The 18,503-nt window shown below is 41.5% G+C and overlaps 1 protein-coding gene across 3 annotated transcripts in view; it reads left to right on the top strand.

The window, feature by feature from the left end:
- The window catches only part of Smad2 (SMAD family member 2), a 51,814-nt gene that overhangs the window by 13,940 nt on the left and 19,371 nt on the right, over positions 1–18,503 (top strand). For all 3 annotated transcript variants that reach the window (XM_051201984.1, XM_051201982.1, XM_051201983.1), the window contains exon 2: positions 6,862–7,148. In XM_051201984.1, the coding sequence (XP_051057941.1) occupies positions 6,913–7,148 (236 nt within the window). In that variant the 5' untranslated portion in view covers positions 6,862–6,912. The remainder of the gene's footprint in view (positions 1–6,861; positions 7,149–18,503) is intronic.

Genomic DNA, 18,503 nt, shown 5'->3' with positions numbered 1-18,503 from the left:
TGGCAGTAAAGACTGCCTTTCTGTTCTTTTAAACTTACATTATATAACTATCATTTATTGATGGAGTTAGAAACAGGTACCGTCTGACTTAGTTTTTAGTTCTTGCAGATGCTAGAAAATAAAGCAAACCCCTCCGTGTCACTGAGTTTGCTGCCACACTGTTGAGGACACTTCTCTATTCTATAAATGACTCAGTCACATTTTTTGTGATTGATTATTGAGTTTTACTTTTTGTTGCATTTGTATTCAACTTGGAACAAATTGCCATCCATGTCTTGTCAATTTATTTCTAATACATTTACATATCAAGCAGTGGCTAATAAGCACTGTTAATTAAAGTACAATAAATGGCCATCCAGTATTGTAATAAGTATTGCTGAAAATGTTATGACATAATGTAAGAATCATCCAGTTAGATGTCAGTCAGCCTGGTTACCGAGATGGGGCAAGTTAATGCTGGTAACTATGTGTTTGCTTGGTTCCAGATTGGTCATAATTGATCATGTAAGTTAAGGGACACTTCTATGGGGTAGCACAGGCCATGTCACTCAGATAACCCAGAGAATGTTTATGTTTAAGGTGTTTTCATTTCCACAAATCAATTTTGTAGAAAAAACAATTCAGATAAGCAAGGCCACATCTTCTAACTACAGTGCAGTGGGGTGGTCTTGATACTAAAAAGAATTCCTTTTGTTCCAGCTGGAATAATTGAACCAAGAGTGTAGACATTTTAAGGAATTTTCTTTTTCTGCCAGTTTTTTTTTTTTCCTCTTTTTTTTTTTTTTTTTTTTTTTTAAAAACAAGACACATGGATCAATCACTAACCAGGAAAAGGATTTGTCCTGAAAGATCTCAGTAGCCACAGCAGGCTAATGGCCTTGAGGCAAGCCTTGGGCTCTGCTGGTCTGCGAAGCTTGGTCCATCTGTCGGTGTGCCCTGTCTAGCCTTCCAGCTCTTGTGAGCAGCACACCTGCTTGTTTGACTGTGTGTAAACTGTACTTGCTCTTGAGATTTGTCCTCGTGTTCTTGATGGTGTGGATGCACCAGTGCTTACTGCCCGCGAGACCAGGGGGCAGTGGCACACGCCTTGGAGTCCGTTGGTCATCAGTGCGCATCACAAGCGTGTGCTGGCTGTAACCCTCTCCTGTGGGCACAGTGCTTCCAGTGCCCACCTTGTCGTGATGAGCTCCTGACGGATTTCCTGGGCATGCTGTTTTGAGACTTCTGCTCTGGTGTCACTTCTGCCACCTCTCCTGTTCAAAGGTTGAATTAATCGTGCTGTCTGTGCTAGAAAGAGATTGTGTCACATGCATTATACACTGAGCTTCCCTAGAGCATGCTTTGTGTGGTGCAGAGGAGTACAGCAGGACCAAAAGTATAGCCTCTGCTTCCTGCTAGTGGTTCCAAGGTATTGTGCATCTGATGGGGTTTTGTGTGTCTTTTTGTCAGATTGAAGCTTGATGTAGTGTTTGGTTGTGTTGTATTAGTCAGCGCTTGTTGAAAGTGTAAGGGCTCTTGTCATGCTCTGATTGTTAACCCTTTATTGCCTTACCTCCCCAGCTGAGCAAACCCTCCCTGCCTGTAGGGTCTGCTGCATTGCTAAGGAAAGTTCCAGAATCTAATTAGCTTATTTGCATGTTGAGGTCTATAAATTTTGAAAGCACTGTCATGTGCCTTGCTACACAGAGTCTATGTCCCTAAAAGGGACTTGGAGCTGAATTGATGGGAGGCCCTTGGGTGGAGGTCCTGAACGAATCTTTGAGGATCCACTGGCTACTTTTTCCTCTTGAGGGAAAAGGGTGTGACTTTTACTTTGATCATGACAGTTGTTTTTAAGCAGTCTGTGTTCGTCACTCAATACCTGGTTTGGGAATGATCTTTTAAAAAGTAGAAAGTCCTTCTGAGATGGCGCTTAATATATTTTTAACTTTTTTGTACCTCTATTATGACAGCCATAGCCAGTTGCCTTAAGTGTGTTTGTCTTGCTTGTTATTTGAGTACTCAAGTTTTTGTCCTTAATAAACAAAAATTTCCCCAGGCCTCATGCAAAATGTGTGCCTCTCTGCACTTGCACATCCTGTAACAAATTTGGGAAGACACTCGGAGGCTTGGAAAGTTAAGTTTCTTTCCTCTTGGTGTTAGGGTCATTGTGTGTATTGCTGTTTTAGCGCTTTTGAGACTAAGGACATTTATTTAACTCATTCATCAGCTTCCCAGTATATTTGTTCAGATGCTATTGTCCTTTTAATTGATTTGTTTCACTTGCAGCACACATCTGAAAGTATGCATAGCTCAAGTTTTCAGGTCTGTGTGCCCACTTGAGACTGACAAGTGAAACAGTGTTACTGCCTGCAGAGAGGGCTTTGTGCCTAAGTAGGCATCCCCAGTCTGTTCCCCAGTGCCATGGAGACAGTTGTTTTGACTTCTGTCACTAAATTAGTTCTGTCTGTATTGGGAAGTCGTAAGAGGACCATACTTTGTATATGTGGTGCTTTTGAGATTTGTCCATGTTGTGTAGTGTGAGTAGTTTGCTGATTCTGTTTTTGAGCAGTATTTTGTTTTAATACATCACATTTCAAAATGTTAAAATAGTTTTGATAGTATGCAGTTTGAGTCTATAGTGAGTTATGACCGTGCATTATTACTATTTTTTTTTATTTGTGTCCTGATATGTGGCTGTGTGAGTTTATGTGCACCGTATGATTGCAGGTGCCCATGGAGGCCGGAGGGCATCAGATCCCCTGGAACTGGAGATTGTGGGCCATCTGGTACAGGGGATGGGAGCTGAATTTGAGTCCTGAGAGGAGTAAGTGCTATTAGCTTTGAGACAGGGCTTCTCTGTGTATACCTAGAACTTACTTTGTCAATCAGGCTGGTCTTGAACTCACAGAGACCCATCCAGTAGCCCCAGGGCAGGCCAGATGCTCCCTACGGATGTATGGGTTGCAGTCACCAGAACCTGTGGATGTCACTTTATGTGGCAGAGGGGCTTTACAGGCGTAATACATCTAGGTAAACACTAAATGTAATCACGAGCTTCCTTATTAGACATATGTGGGAGATTTAGTGACGAAAGGCATTCCGCTGAAAAGGCTAGGAAATGAACTTCTTTTGAGAACTTCCAGAAGGAGCCAGCCTTGCCGACACCTTGATTGAGTCTGTCTGTGCTGCTTTCAGGCAGCGAGTGTGAGAATTTGTTACAGAACCGATAAATAGGGTACTAAGGTAGTTTGTGTCCTCATCAACACTTCACTGTCAGAAAAACTTAGTGCATCCTAAATGATATGAAGTAGTGTTTCATTGCTTTTCATTTGTTTTTCTGACAGTGCTGGTGTTAGATTCCCCCAGCATGGTCTTTTACTCGCTTTGATTAAATGTTTGTAATTTGTTCCTCTCTTATTTAACAAATATTTCTGGGATTATTAGTTTTATACATTCCAAATTACAGTCTTGTCAGGCGTATGTATTGTAAAACTTTCCCCCAGTCTGTGACTTACCTACTTAACTTTCAGTGGAACTTTTATATAAACATTCTTTAACTGTGATGGTTTCCTTTATAGGAAAAACCATGGTGGTTTTTAAGATTTTAAGGTCAAGAAAATACTCTTTGCCCCTCCAGGAGCTCGAGTCTGTCTAGCCATGAAGAATGATATGAGAACGTGATAGATGCTTTTCATGTGCATGTTGGAAAGTTGTTGAGAAGTAGACTAACTTGATGCCTTAGTGGGAAGTAGGCTGTAAATCTGTGGACTCTTACAGATGTTCCTGTACTAGAATCGTAAACCACTCTGCCTACTCTGTAATTACTAAGGCTGTTTAGGTTCTTTAATTTTGATTTTTTTGTTTTGCTTTTAGGTCTTGAAATAAGGCAATGTAGATCGTTTAGTTTTTGTTTTCATCCTCAAAATTTAATTTGATTATTCTACATCTTTTTTTGTTTCCATGAAAGTTTTTAACATTTTCCCCCCTTGCACTGCTGGTAAGTGAAAAGCTGCACCTCTGGTCTAAGTGCTCTATCCACTGAAGTGCCCTTGGCTCCAGCTCAGCATGCCGAGACATTTCAAATTGAGGAGACTAGACATTAAATAAGCATAATTAACATTTCTTCCTGGATGTTCTGGGATCCCCACCCTGCACACACCTTTGTGGTTCAGTTTGGATACTTTAATTTGCCTGTCTTCAGGTTCACAGTGTGAACGGATAAAGAATGACTTCAAGAAATAAAGTTGGTGCAGAAATCTAGTTACAGAGTAGTACTGTACGTAATAAAAGATTGGTGTGGTGAGAGTGGGTAGAGATGTGCTTGTGTTTATGGTTGTAAAACATCAGACTAGAACAAACTAGAGGAATGGGTTCTATGACAGGAAGCTAATAGGGTAGGCAGATACTTGTTATGTTGTGTGACTTTGGAATTGTATAAACATTTACACAGTTTAAGGAAAAGAATAATTCTTTAGAAGTGGAAGGCACAAAGAAACGGATTTAACTGTATCAGTTGCTGAAACCTCTGGAGAAAGCAGTTATTTCAGGGGTCTTTCTAAGGCAGTTTGCTGATTGTCCTTAGTAGAAATCTTAAACTTTGTCTAATAGTCTTAGTTTTAGAAATTACATTGGTATTATTTCAAACTTTTATATATAGTAAGATATTAAAAGTGACTGTGTATTCAAAACTGAATTTCCATATTAGAGCAAATGCCGTGAGAATAAATCAGTTATAGTGCACCTCCTGCCCAGGACCTGTGAGAGTGACTTTATTTGTGTAAAGGTTTGTAAGATGAACTTATGGATCTGGAGATGACATTGTTCTTGAATGTTCTTGATGGATCCCAAGCCCAGGGACAGGTGCTCAAAGGTTTGTGGTAACGCCTGACCGCAGGCCCAGGAATCTACTAGAGATAATAGATGTTAAAATGAAATACTTAAGCATTTAACCCAATTGAGCTTAAAGTAAATGTGTTTTAGGATAAACACACAGCTCAGCTGATGAGGAAAAGTTCCTTTTAAAGAATTGTAGCTAATAAATAAATAATAGATGGCATAGACTGAGAAAGCAACCCTAATAAATAGATCTTGCCACTGGTCATTAAAGGGTGATTGTATTGCATGGAAATGGGTGATAGCCTGCAGACTGGTGCAGTTTGTCACTAGCTGTTAAATAGGTAGAACATTGTTGGCTATGGATAAGGAATAGGATACGAACCTCAGTGTCTATTGTTGAAGGCTGAAATATAAAGTATATATAGCTAACCTACAAGGAAACCAATTAGACAACATAAATTCACACAGATGTTATTTCCTGAATCAGTTGTATGAGAAAAACAAGACTGTTCTAGATTTAAAACGACTCAGGAGGCAAGCTATCCATATGAATTGCATTGTCTGTTTTGCACCTGGGCTCAAAACAACCGTAAGATGAAATTTTCCTTTGAACCAGCCAGGCAAATGATGGGTAATAGATGATTCCAGGCTTTGATAAGGATCAAGAGGAGGACCTCTGTTCTTTTCTTATGGGCACTAATTACAGAGTTGAAATAACTTACCAGAGATTTGCCTTTTTTGTTTAAGGAAAATTAAGGTAGTACCATATCTTAATCATTGCAATAAGTGTGAGAAGTATAAATAAAACTGAAAATAAATACTATTGTACACAAAATGTGTTCCACAGAGTCTTAGGGACATGTGTATCTCTCAGAATTGACATGCTCCATGAAGGAGTAGATGCAGTAGGTAAGGAAGATAAGACATGGTATTAGGAAAATAGCAAGCTTAGCTCCTATTAATGCTGCTTGTCAGGGTGTTGTTAGTTCAGTTCAGAGTGGGAGGAGGCAGCTCTCTAGGATGTGAGTGTATGGAATTAAAGTCAGTTGATTTTTGATGAGTGTGATTGAAAATTTAATTGAGGGATGGTCATAGAGTAGAAAAGTTTGGTGGTAAAATGCATAGAAAATAAGCAAATGAAAAGACAAGTTAATTCTGGGGAGTACCAAAAAGTACACAGAAAGAAACAGTCTTACATAATTACTGCTGATCTGGTCAGATAATATACACATCATTATTAAATGCAACTGCAGAGTGACTTTCATAGTAAGAGAAGGAAAGTCAGTGGTGATGTGATGTAAAGGGAAATCAGTAGCTAATACCTGAACTTGATGTTTGAAGAGTTACTTTTGCAAGACTGGCACTTTGATGTAGGAAGGAAATTGTACTTGCTTTTATTGTGTACAGCACTAAATAAATGTGAAAACGGGTGTTAGTAGATAGAATTAATGCTGATGAGGTTGAATGGAGCCTTTTCTCCACATGCCTGCTTAATTTTCTTTAATCTTCATGAAAAGTTAAAGCGTTGTCAATAGTAGGTTTGTATATATTTTATATTTAAGTCTTCCCACCCCTCATTGTTGGGAGAATGGAATCCAGAGCCTGTTCATGTTAGGCAAGTATTCTACCGTTTAACTATATATACGCCAAGCCTTGATTTTTTTTTTTTTCCTTTTCCTCTTTCTTTTTGTTAAATCTTTTGAGAATAGACTGAAGTCCTAAAAATGAAAAAGAAAATTGGTCTTTGTGAAAATATTTTAACCATCAAGTGTTAATTTGAAAAAATTAAGACTAAAGAGAATGGCTTTAGTAAAATAGTTCAGGGCATTGATAAAGATTTTATTTGCAAAATTATATTTGCCCAAGATTTGAGTCATCCTGAGTTTAGAAGTATTTGTTGCCACACTTCAGCATTTCCATGAGCATAGAACTTCAGATGGAAGAATTTGAATTTCTCTTGTGTGCTATGGTTTGCTTCTCTAGCATGCTGAAGTCACTACTTTTACGTTAGTTTTAAAATTACTGCTTCAATGTCTTTTCTAGGGTGTATTTACCAGGCTGTTTTTGAGTGTGGATTGCACCATTGGTAAGAAAATGTCGTCCATCTTGCCATTCACTCCGCCCGTGGTGAAGAGGCTTCTGGGATGGAAAAAATCAGCCAGTGGGTCTGGAGGAGCAGGTGGCGGAGAACAGAATGGACAGGAAGAAAAGTGGTGTGAGAAAGCCGTGAAAAGTCTGGTGAAAAAGCTCAAGAAAACGGGACGATTAGATGAGCTTGAAAAAGCCATCACCACACAGAACTGCAATACTAAGTGTGTCACCATCCCGAGGTAAGTGAGGCTAGGGAACCTGCAGGAATGTTAGAATACAGTGCTTCATTCTGTTAGTTAAAGCCTGTTTACAGTTTGTCTCTTGAGTACTGAGGGTTCGTCAAGCAACACTGAGAAGATATATTGTTTTATCTCCGTTACTTAAAGTTGTATGCTATCCTCATCTCTATGATTGAAAGGTGAATAAAAAGTCACTGAACGGAAGGGAAACAAATGCCCCAAACTATGGCTGACAGGTACTGGCTAGTAGTTTCCTCCGTCATTGGCCACTCAGTGAATAGTTAGAAAGCACAGGCTTAAGAAAGGACTGTGGGTGTGGCCGTGTCTCAGAGCTGGCCTTGGACGTGGGAGGGGCCTGTGTCTCACAAGGTTGAAAGTTTGAGGAGAATTTTAGTCATTTTATAGGTAAGTACCCTAGTTAGGAGGGTTGTGGCAGGTCCTTTGAAAATATGTTCCAGTGCTTTGTGTGTGTACGTTACAGCTGCATGTGTGTGTCCAAAAGACAGATGTTCTGAGTGACAGCAGCACCATAGGTGAGGGCTGGCGTTGCTCATTCCCAGTGAGCTTTGAGAGATAGACACCCGATGCCCGCAGATGGATCCCAGTTAGACCGGACTTTCCGCTTGGCAGATAATATACATTGCTTTCTGCCTTGTTTGATGGGCTAGCCATTTTTACTTTGTTTTATGTATATCTTAAGTTACATTTCTTGGTTTGTTCTTTTGTTTTTACAAATGCTGATGAGGTGCTTGGTGTGGGTAAGGCATTACTTTTAGACAAATGGAGACGTGATGAGCAAACAGAAAGTACCTAAGGGGATTTACCTATGGAATGAGTGATTGTAGTTTGAGGAAGTAATGAACTCGGGAGACAGGTACAGGGGTGGGCGGGGAGCATGTGAGGTGGGAGGTTGCAGAGCTGCTTTGTCTGGAGAGGTAAGGTTTGAGCTGGTCTCCTGGGAGACAGAGTCTTGTAGCCAGGGGAAAGGGCCAGTGTAAGATTGCAAGGCAGGGAGAAAAAAGCTCAGCATTAGGGAGCTGGGGGAGTTTGAGTATTTGTCTAAGTTGCATAGGAGCAGAAAGTCTGTATTTTACCAAGCTGTCCTTGTCAACAAGGTACGGAGAGGGTAGAAGGGGCGTGGTGCTGTGTGGGCGTTTGCAGGTGTGTGGATGTGTCTAGGGGCGTGGAAATGTGGGGGTCAGCTGTGACCCTGTGACAGTCTAGTGCCCGTGCTTATGCTGGCACTCAGAATGGCTGCGGCTGGTACTCAGAATGGCTGCGGCTGGCCCGTGTTTTGGAAGTGGAGATCACAGGACTTAGCGCAAATTGGCCAAGATCACATTAAACTTTCCTTGTTAATTTTTGTTGTGTGGTTGGTGGCATTTCAGTTTGTAAATATTTTTAAGTGTCCACTGCTTGGCTCATGTGGGTTGGATTTGCTATTGGATGGCTTGCTTACTGGGGAGGGAGGAAGACTTTAGTAGTTCTTCGGGTATAGTACTCCTTAGGAAAGAAGCATGCCCCAGGACCTGCGTCTGAAGCTGCGTGGGAAGCCTTGTCCCAGGGAGTCTGGTGGACAGTAGAAATCAGTCGGGAGAAACTGCTTCCAGCAGGCGTTGTACTGTGCAATGGAGACCAGGGACTGGTGAAGGGTTGCTCGTTCCCACTGAGTAGATGTCGGTAGAGTATGAGCTGAGGGGCTAGTGACAGTGGGGGTCAGTGCAGGTAGAGGGAACCCACAGCACGCTGTGTAGGCGCTTGAGACTGCGCTTGAGTGCGACTCGGAAGGACAGCAGGAGACCCAGAAGGCACCTTTTTTTCTTTTTTCTTTTTTAAATGGTCCTAGGATTGAACAAATGCGGGGCCCTCACATGTGAGCAAATGCGCGACCACTGAGCTGCATCTCCCTCGCCCTTGGTTTTTCTGTCTCCTGGGATAGCTTGAGCTGGAGATCTTCCTGCTTCAGCACCCAGGACACTGGCATTGTAGAAGTGTGAAGTATGTTGCACACTCTATTTGGCAGCTTAGATTTAAATGCTGCATGCAAGTTTATTACCCGTGTGGACACATGGAGGCCAGAGGCTGGTGTTGGAGTGTTTCTCCTGGTCACTTCTCTACTGTAGTTACTGAGACAGTCTCTTACTGTACCTGAAGCTGCTGTTCCAGCGAGGCTGTCTGGAATGGGGTAGGATCACCTGCTGGCTGAGGTGGGCTAGATGCAGAACTCTTGAAGTAGCGGATAACAGTTACAAGTGATCCACGTGACGCTTTATCCTGGAGAGGGCACCTTCCCTTCTTTTCCATTCAACTGATAATCTTTTGTAAATTTTCTATTTTAGATCTCTTTCATTATTGAAATGTACTCTTTTACCCAATTAAAGATTACCTTGGTTTGACTGTTAAGATTAAGGAAAGCTTATTTGATTTACCATGCTTTTTAAAAAGGAATGTTTTTATTCCTTGAGAATAAATGTATTTTGATCATATTCACTGTTTTCTCCCCAAATCCTCCCAGACCTACCCCCCCCCCACCCCTTCTCACTGGCTTCCAACTTTAAAACAAAAGAAAAACTGATTCTAGTTTGTGCTGCCCGTACACTCCTGAGTGTGAGCCGTCCACTTCAGCTGCTTGGCCCACCAGAGGCCACACCTTTAAAGAGAATTGACTCTGTTTTCTCGAAGCCATCAGTCAGTAGCTCCTCAATAGGGGCGGGGACTTGTGAACCCTTCCCACACATGCTGGAATGCTAACTGGTTGGTACTGCGCAGGCCCTGTGTGGGTATTTAAGCTGTGTGAGCTCATGCGTGTAGCAGTCCTGTGGTGTTTAGAGGACACTTTGAATCCAGTCCTCCCCTGAGAGTGTCCCCTCCCTCTTCCACAGCGGTTCCTGAGAGGCTGCTTGGGGTGGGTGTGGCATTGATGCGCCTTTTATGGCTGGCTGTACTAACCTCTACACTCATCATTTGTAAGTTTTTTTGTTAACCAATGTCTCTGATGAGAATTAAGTGGCATTGATGTATGGGTGTAGAGATCGAAATTTAGAGGGCAGTTTGATATTACATCCATTTAGTAGAATAATAGTAGTAGGCTGGTCCCTGGAGCCTCTGAGTTCCCCAGCCATAGGTTTTGGCCAAATTTATAGTACCAGGGATGTGTCTTTTTCCTGTGGAACAGGCCTTAAATCCAGTCAGAAAGCTGTTGGTTGTCTAGTACACTCATGGCACTATTGCACCCAGGGCGTATCGTGCGCTACCTGCCATTACTATAGTTCACAGGATGCACAGCTGGCCAAGACTATTGATGCCGTTCCCCAGCAACCCACAGTAGCGCCTTCCTGTGCTGTGGAAGCTAGCCAGAGGAGGGAAGCTTCCTGTCAGTGCCAGCCTGATTCTCCTTGCCTTGTGACAAGTGTGGTTTTTTTTAAAATGTAGATTTGTTTGTGTGGATTGCTATGGATAAAAAAGCTGTGGTTTCTTACATTGTAGTTTGATGTTGTATATTTTAAAACCTTTTAACGGAAGTAGAAAAATTAAGTCAAGCTGGGCAGTGGTGGCACACGCCTTTAATCCCAGAACTCGGGAGGCAGAGGTAGCAGATCTCTGTGAGTTCGAGACCAGCCTGGTTTACAAGAGCTAGTTCCAGGACTACAGTTTATTGCTTTTTTCAAATAAAACCCAATTGATTGTAGCTGGACAAGGTCAAAATCACACATTATAGAATGCTGTTGTGACAGGAAATCTCCTAAGATGACACACAGTTTGGTTTAAGAAGGATTTAGGTATCATCTTGATGAGCCAAAAAAACCTTGTGTTAGACTCACTGTTCATACTGAGAAAGTAAAACTTGGTATATTTGTAGTTTGGTAAAGCATGCATTTAAAATGTTATGTTTGTTCATGAAAGTTTAGAAAAAGAAGTATACCAAGTATTTAGTGGTAGTTATTTATGGATGGACAAGGAGAAGAAATGTCACTATAATATTTTCCTAATGTTATATATAAAAGTACTTTACCCTTAGAGTGATTATAGTTAGATGTTCAAATAGGATTTAGGGGAATTTAATTCCTGCCTTCTTAATCCACCTCTTGTTCGCTTTCTGTGTTTTTCTGTGTCGTTTCAGCTTTAGTTTATGTGCTGCTGCTGTTAGTGCACGTGTGGTGGGTGCTCTTTGAAGTTGGTTTTCCTGTTAAAAGGCAGTTTTGAACTGAGCCTGGTTGCTACGGTCTCATTGCTCACAGGCCCAAAAGAGGTTAAACCCACAGTTTGGGTACATACGCAGCGAGACCCTGCCTCAAGAAAAAGAAATCCAAACCCAATTAAAAAAATAAAAAGACAAGTTTATTGTTTTTTTTTTTTTGGGGGGGCTTCTTTTACACACAACACACATGTCCTGCCTCCAGAAGTGTGTTACTTGGAAGCACAGAGGCCGTGTGTGCACATGGTTGGAAGTCAGCTGGAGTGCACTGCTGGAGAATAGCCCCACACCCTCCCCTCGTCTCTTCACCAGTTCCCTTCTGGTGTGGTCATCCAATACCAGGCTTTTTTCTTCAGCATCTTCTAAACTTTCAAACATCAGGGTAATGGAAAGAACTGTGTTCAGATTGTCAACTTCTTTTCTGGCTTCCTATTCAGGTGCTTTTACTTGTCTGGGCAAACTAGGATAGAGAGAAGTCATTTGGGACCCAAACTGGGATGTTCTTTTATTCTTCTTAAATGTGGGTGTTTCCTTCAGAAGAGGCTAGGTCTCCCTCCTAGTTATGCGTTGTAGGGTTGAGTGTAGTTCTGCATGGAGCACTGATGGGGAGCTTTGCATTTGCTTTGATGGCCTGGCTTTCAGTTTGCTTAGTCAGTACTGACCCATAGATCCTAGCAAAGTGGGTGTGGCTTGTTTTAGTGCTCCCTCCTGGGAGAGGAGGGGTGGTGTGAGTGCTTTCACAGTCCAGTCTCTGGCCCATTGGGGTGGTGTGATACGCTGCTGTCTGGTGGCTCACTGTGGCCCTGTAGTGGTCAGTACTCTGCCCGTGTGAAAGGGGGTGATAGTTGCAAGCTGTGAAGCATTGGCCACGAGTAGAGATTACTTGAAGCATCCACATGTATTCTACATAGACACTTTCCTTTTATGTTTTTCAAAAGAACATGCATTAAATTGTAGACATTTAATTGTATTACCTATCCTGCTTAGAAAAAGTTGTATTATGTATTTAAATTTAGTTAATTTAAATTTTTAGTTTATTTGTAAAACCAGTGGAAAGTATAAATTCAAGAGTAGAACTTGGAGGTTGTAAGTAATAATACCTTTTTTATCAGCCTTAGCATGCAATTATAGTTTTTATATATTCTGCTTATAAATTGTGTGCTTGGGTTGTGGCTAAGGATCTTGTGAAATGCTTTGAAAGGCACTTGTGAGACTTGCCTACATTTACGTTTCTTGGGGGTTTTAAGGAAGTCTCCTTATAACACATTCAAGTTCAAGGCCTTTTTGTATATATGATACATTCAGTCAATCATCCCCCCCCCCCCCCCCCCGTTTGTGTGGTGTATGTGTTAGCATGCATTTGTGTGGATGTTAGAGGACAGGCTCAGGTGGCATTCTTGACTTCCACCTTGTATAGGACAGTGCTGGTTTTTCATTATGTGTACCAGGCTAGCTGGGTCACAAGTAGGAGCTCTGCAATTAGAGATGCTCATACTGTATCTAGATTTTACATGGGTTCTGGGGATTCAAACTCAGGCCCTCATGTTCTTGCAACAAGTGCTTTTGCCCACTGAACCATTGACCCAGCCCACACAGGATTTTGTTTTTATTTTTTCATTGACTTTATCAGAGAAAACTCCAAATTTAGGACCTTTGTCTTTTTATAAAAATTAGTGAATTATGCCCAGATTAAATAGCCCCTATAATGTGAATATTAGTTGTTTAACATCTGGGGTAAAAAAGCAAGATCTTCCTTGTGCCATAATTAATTGTGTTGGCTTCAGGGAGAAACTCATCTGAAGTAGGACTGACAACCATCGTTTTCTTAATTTCCTTACTCTGTTTCCAGTTTTAACTGGAGCTGTTGTAGTTTGCCCACACTGTTACTGTGACTAGGTGCTTCTGGGACCATCTAATCATTAAGACAACCTGTCTGTAGTCGAGTGCTGAGGGCTTGTGTGGTCACCACTGACAACACAGGTAAGCACCCTGCCTTGTGGAGAGTACAGTGGCACACAGTAAGACTTCGGGATATGTTAGTACTTTAAATCTCTGTGCTTGGGCTGAAATAAAAATGTCTCTTCTGTTGTGTAAGTCTTGGTATTCTTTTTTTCTTCACTCCTTTTGGATTTGTGATTTTTCAGTTGACATACCTATTAGTTACTCGTCTTATTTTTATATTTGTGGTAGATGGTACCAGTCTATAGTTAAGTCTGTCGAGTGAGTTCTTCAGATGATCCTCAGTTTTAGTTTGTTATATGGAGTCCAGGAACCTATTGTTTCAGTTGCCTGTCCATTTTGTCTTTTTCTTTGGTATATTAAAAATATGTAACTGGTAATATCTGGAACATCTTATTTGTCTCCTAACGCTGCCTGATGATTCGTTAGATTGTTATGCACATTTTCCTGCCTCTTCACATGTCATGTGAATAAGGTGGTATCTCCCTGTCACATAAAAGCATTCAAATACAGAAGAAATTAGAATTGGTACAAATGCTCATTGCATGAACGTGATCTGCCAGTGTAAGGTAGTAGTGGGAGAGGCTGGTTGTGCTGGACTGGGTCTGGTTGTGTTTTAATTTGGTGTAGGTCTATGTTGGCTTACACCTTAGCTATAAAACAGTGCTCTCCTGGGATTTTGATACTAAATCTGATAGCTGTGTCATCCAACCTCTCAAACTCTAGCAAGTTTACTTCTGCCCTTTTCTACTCTGGAGTTTAGTGAGAGACTTGTGAAAGTCAAGAATTTTACTGTGTTCTTTTCCTTAAGAGGGATTTCCCCCAACTAGTGCTGGGCCTGGGGGTGGGGGTGGAGGTGGGGCACGGAAATTAGTTCACTTCCGAAGCTTTCTCCCTTTAGTTTTAGCTCATTTGGATTCCATTACTCTACATGCTCTCTCCATTGTCTCTGAACAAATTTTTTCTTCCTTATTCTTCTGTCTGTTAGAAAAGGAATATTGACCAGAGCAGGGACATTGGCCAGCTGTGTCCTGCTTATAACCCACTTGCAAGCAGGCTGTAGCAGTATCAAGATGAAAGTCAGACCACGAACCTGAGAACAGTGAGCTGTGACCCACGGTCACAGTTGGAGTGTCACAACATTGCTGGAGGGCTTGCACAAAGGGTTTGCTGAGACAAAGTGTTGCTACACACACACTTCTCAGTCTTAGAGAGGGTGTGTCCGTGTGCTTGTGTGTGCACACCATGTCATGGCACAGATGTGATGGCCGGAAGACAATCATGTAGGAACACACGTGTTAAACTTAGGTCATTGGGCTTGGCAGCAAGCCATCTTGATAGGTTCAGCATTACTATACTTAAAACCCTCACTCACTGGCATACCATGTCAAAAGTAGCTTGACTGAAGAGAATAGGCTCTGTGATAGTTTTTCCTGTCCTTCAAACTGAAGGTCTTCAGAATTTCTTAGTTTGTTATGGGTCTGCTGAGGTTTGTGCATATAGACTAGTGCCTGACTTCTTGGAGAAACTGATTGGCCAGCCAGAGCTGTTCTTTATAGCTTTTTAGTAAAGAAAGGTCACATTGAAAGTGGCCTGCCTTTTGGGTATGATAGCTCAAAGGTGTGGGTCATTCCAGTGACTGAATAGATGGCAAGACAGTAAACGTTATGTTGAAAGGAACAAGAGAACCTACCTTTGTTGGGTCGGAATGATCTAGGCATAGAGGCCCAGGAAGTTAGTTCCTGAGCAAATACGCATAGGGAAGAGAATCAGCATTAGGGTGTCTGACTTCTGCAAGGTTGTTCCTCCTCCTTGTCAAATCAGAACCCTTGACAGCTGGACAGTCCTGGGAAAGGTGGACTATAATTAAATGTGGTGCAAAAATTTGATTTAGATCAGGCAGAATTTTTAGTTTCAAAGGTATTTGTCATGACTAGAAACCTTGTGACAGCTTTAGGGAATATAGTTTGTCATGAGTTTGTTGGGCAGTGGCACTGGAGGAGGGCTCTCCCCAGGGCCACCGTGTTGCGTGTGTTGTCTCTCTCCTCTGGGACTTAGAGTTCCATGTCGATGAATGGGAATGAAGGTTGGAGGGACATTACAAGCATTTATAAGATACTTTATTTTCAGAGAATATTTTATTGTCATTTTTAATTGGGGTTTCCTTCTATTAACCAGCATTTCGTCGTTGGGTGTGTGTGTACATATACACGTATGTTCAGATATGTGGAGGATAGAAGTGACATGTGGATGTCTTTCTGAACCACTGTCCACCTTATTTTTGAGGCAGATTTCACTGAATTGTAGCTCACTGACTCAGGAAGACTTGGCCAGTCAGCAAGTGCCACAGTGACCTGCCTGCCTCTCCAGCACTGGCATCCCAAGTGTCCGCTGCCCTGCCTCGCTTGTCCCTGAGTGCTGGTGTCTAAACCCCAGTCTGTTGTGCTTGAGTGGCAAGCACTTCACCAGCTGAGCCATTGGCTCAGTGCTTATTATCAACAGCCCTGCTTTGGGGTTGTTACAGGACACTTTGAAACTCTTGAGAAACTCATCAATAGGTGTTGAAATGAGACTTGAAACATTCGGAGACACTGGTGGAATGTCTTCTTGGCCTTTTTCTTTTAAAACTTCCCTTTAGGCTTTTAGCTGATTTTGAGAGGATAATAATTTCTCCTAACTTTGTTAGGGTGGTAGGGGAAGGGGGTGGGGTGTTAATGGAAGGTTATTTTTGTGTATGTTGAAGAAAATACTAAACAAAAATTGAAAATGAAAAGTAACTTAGAGAGTTTTCCGAAGCCAGGCATACATACTTCATGTCTTGAAGCCCAGCATTCTAGAGAGGCAGAGGCAGGTGGATCTCTGAGGGTGGGAAAGTGAGCCCTGGCCAGCCAGAGCTACACAGTGAGACACTGTCTCACACAGATATAACGGTTCCCCTGTTGCCTGTGTATGGTGGCTTATGTCATGTGCAGTGCCAGGCGGAAGTAGGAGCTAGCCTGCACATTACCTAATCTCTACATGTGAAAACCCTTGCCGTATAACTGGGAGTTGATTTCTATTTGGTGGTGTGCTAATCTTTAAATATTTGTTGTTACATTATAAACACATTTCAGAACCATTTATTTGTAAGGGAGTAAGTATGTGGAAGTCAGGGACCAATTTACAGAAGTTAGTTACCTGCTTCCACTGTGTGGGTCCCAGGGTTTGAACTCAGGTCATATGGCTTGGCTGCAAGCTGCTTTACCCTCTGAGCTGCCTCTCAGGCCCATAAGAGCATTCTTTACAACCTAATTAAAGCATTGCAAAAATCTGTGCCTCGATTTTACAAGGTTGCATTTTTTGTAGTCATCCCTGTCTTATGTCTGGTTATATTCCAGATTTTTCTGCATCTAATTTGAAAGATTAAAATGATGTATTCTTTATTAGGTTTTTTTTCTGTTTGGGATACTGTTTTTGGAATTGTTAAAGTCTGTATGTGAAAGTAAAATTAGAAAATCCATATGCTGTGTTATTAAAGTCTTTGTACTCTTTCAGCATTAGCTATATATATATATTTCTTTTAAGTAAAAAGTTTATAATTTCCTTGTGGTTTGAAATAGTCCTACAAACCATTTTTAGACTTGATATTAAATCATTTCAGTGCCCAAGGATGTTGTGTGTCTGTGATAGTTTCGAAGACACGGAACACCTAGGAGGCTCATGTCAGTTAGCAATACAATAACACTTACAGGGAGACGTAAAAAATACTGGGGAACCTGTTGGGTCCCATATCTAAGAAGGTCTGTGCCACACCAAACAAGAGTGCAGGTATTTATTTAAATATAACTTGACAAGGATGTCACTAAAAGAATTATAGATTAGATTTGTTAGAAACAGATAAAAATTGTTGGTATCTACTCAGTTGATACGTAATTAACAGGAAAATGCATCATAATTGAGTATAATCTATACTATGCTAACTGCAGTGTTCGTATTTAACTTTCAATATTTAATTGTTGTAATTCACTGAATTAACAGCAGAGACACCTGAAGGTTAAGGTCAAGATCTTCTTAACAAAATTCATAGTTCACTTACACTCCCAGTAGATTAGAGTCTCTTTATTTGATTAAGGACATTTAAGGAAAGAAATACCATATAATTTAATTACAGAAGACCTTAATTTCTCTAAGATCAGTAACTAGATAAAAACACCTCCTCTTGTGTTTCAGCTCATTCATTATTTCAGTTCAGTGAGTTAATGAAAAGTGTAGAAAACAAAGATGAAGGAGTGGATCACCGTTCTTTCTGTGACATGATTATTAATGAAGAAAAAAGCAAATGAGTAAATTCAATGAGGCTATCCTTTACAGATCCATTGTCTGTCTGAAGCCAGTAATAGTGTTTATAAATAGTAGCTCAAACAAATGGAAGTGTGACAATAAAGTAATTCCATCAGTAAAATTAAAATACCTAGGAATATAGTTTGCTTAAGAGACATAAGATTTAAGATCTCTGCATGACATTCTGAAGCTTTGCCAAGAAATCAAAAGAAATCAAAGGGAGAAGAATTAAGTTTTACTTAGCATTGTGAGGTCACATAACATATGCTCTTCCGGGGACTGAAGAGCATAGATAACAGAGAAATAAGATCAGTTAGGGTTTAGATGGCATTTGCCCCTGAAGAAGGGAATGAGCGGTGTGGTAGCTTGCTTTTACCCACACAGAGAATGCTGGGTAGCTGAAGCTCCAGTGCAGAACCCACTGCACGTGGCCTGATGCACCCCAATCCGACAGGGACACAGCGCTGGAAACAGACCGAGATCCCAGCAAGGAATGAAATGAGCTAGCTGGGGTTTCCACGCAGTGTTTAATGGTGTTGAGGACCACTGGCTGACCATGAGTGGGGCAGGCAGCCTGCTGAACATTACAGAAATAGATTGTTTGTTTATTTGGGTTTTAGAGACAGTGTTTCTCTGTGTGGCCCTAGCTGTCCTGGGACTGGCTTTGTAGACCAGTCTGACCTCAAACTCGGAGCTCTGGCTGCCTCTGCCTTCCTAGTACTGGATTAAAGGCGTGTGCCCCCTTGAGCAGCTGAAGTAGAGTATCTAAAAGAAATGGGAGAAAGTGATTGGACTTGCTCGAAGGGTGTGCGTGCTATTTGATTCCAGCCGCTCGCTCGAAGCCGAAATGAGAGGTGGGAGAAGAGAAGGGCACCGGCCCT

This window comes from Phodopus roborovskii, unplaced genomic scaffold, assembly GCF_943737965.1.
Source record: "Phodopus roborovskii unplaced genomic scaffold, PHOROB, whole genome shotgun sequence".
Lineage (NCBI taxonomy): Eukaryota > Metazoa > Chordata > Mammalia > Rodentia > Cricetidae > Phodopus > Phodopus roborovskii.
Note: the sequence above shows the minus strand (reverse complement) of the source record. Positions and strands in the feature narration are given on the sequence as shown.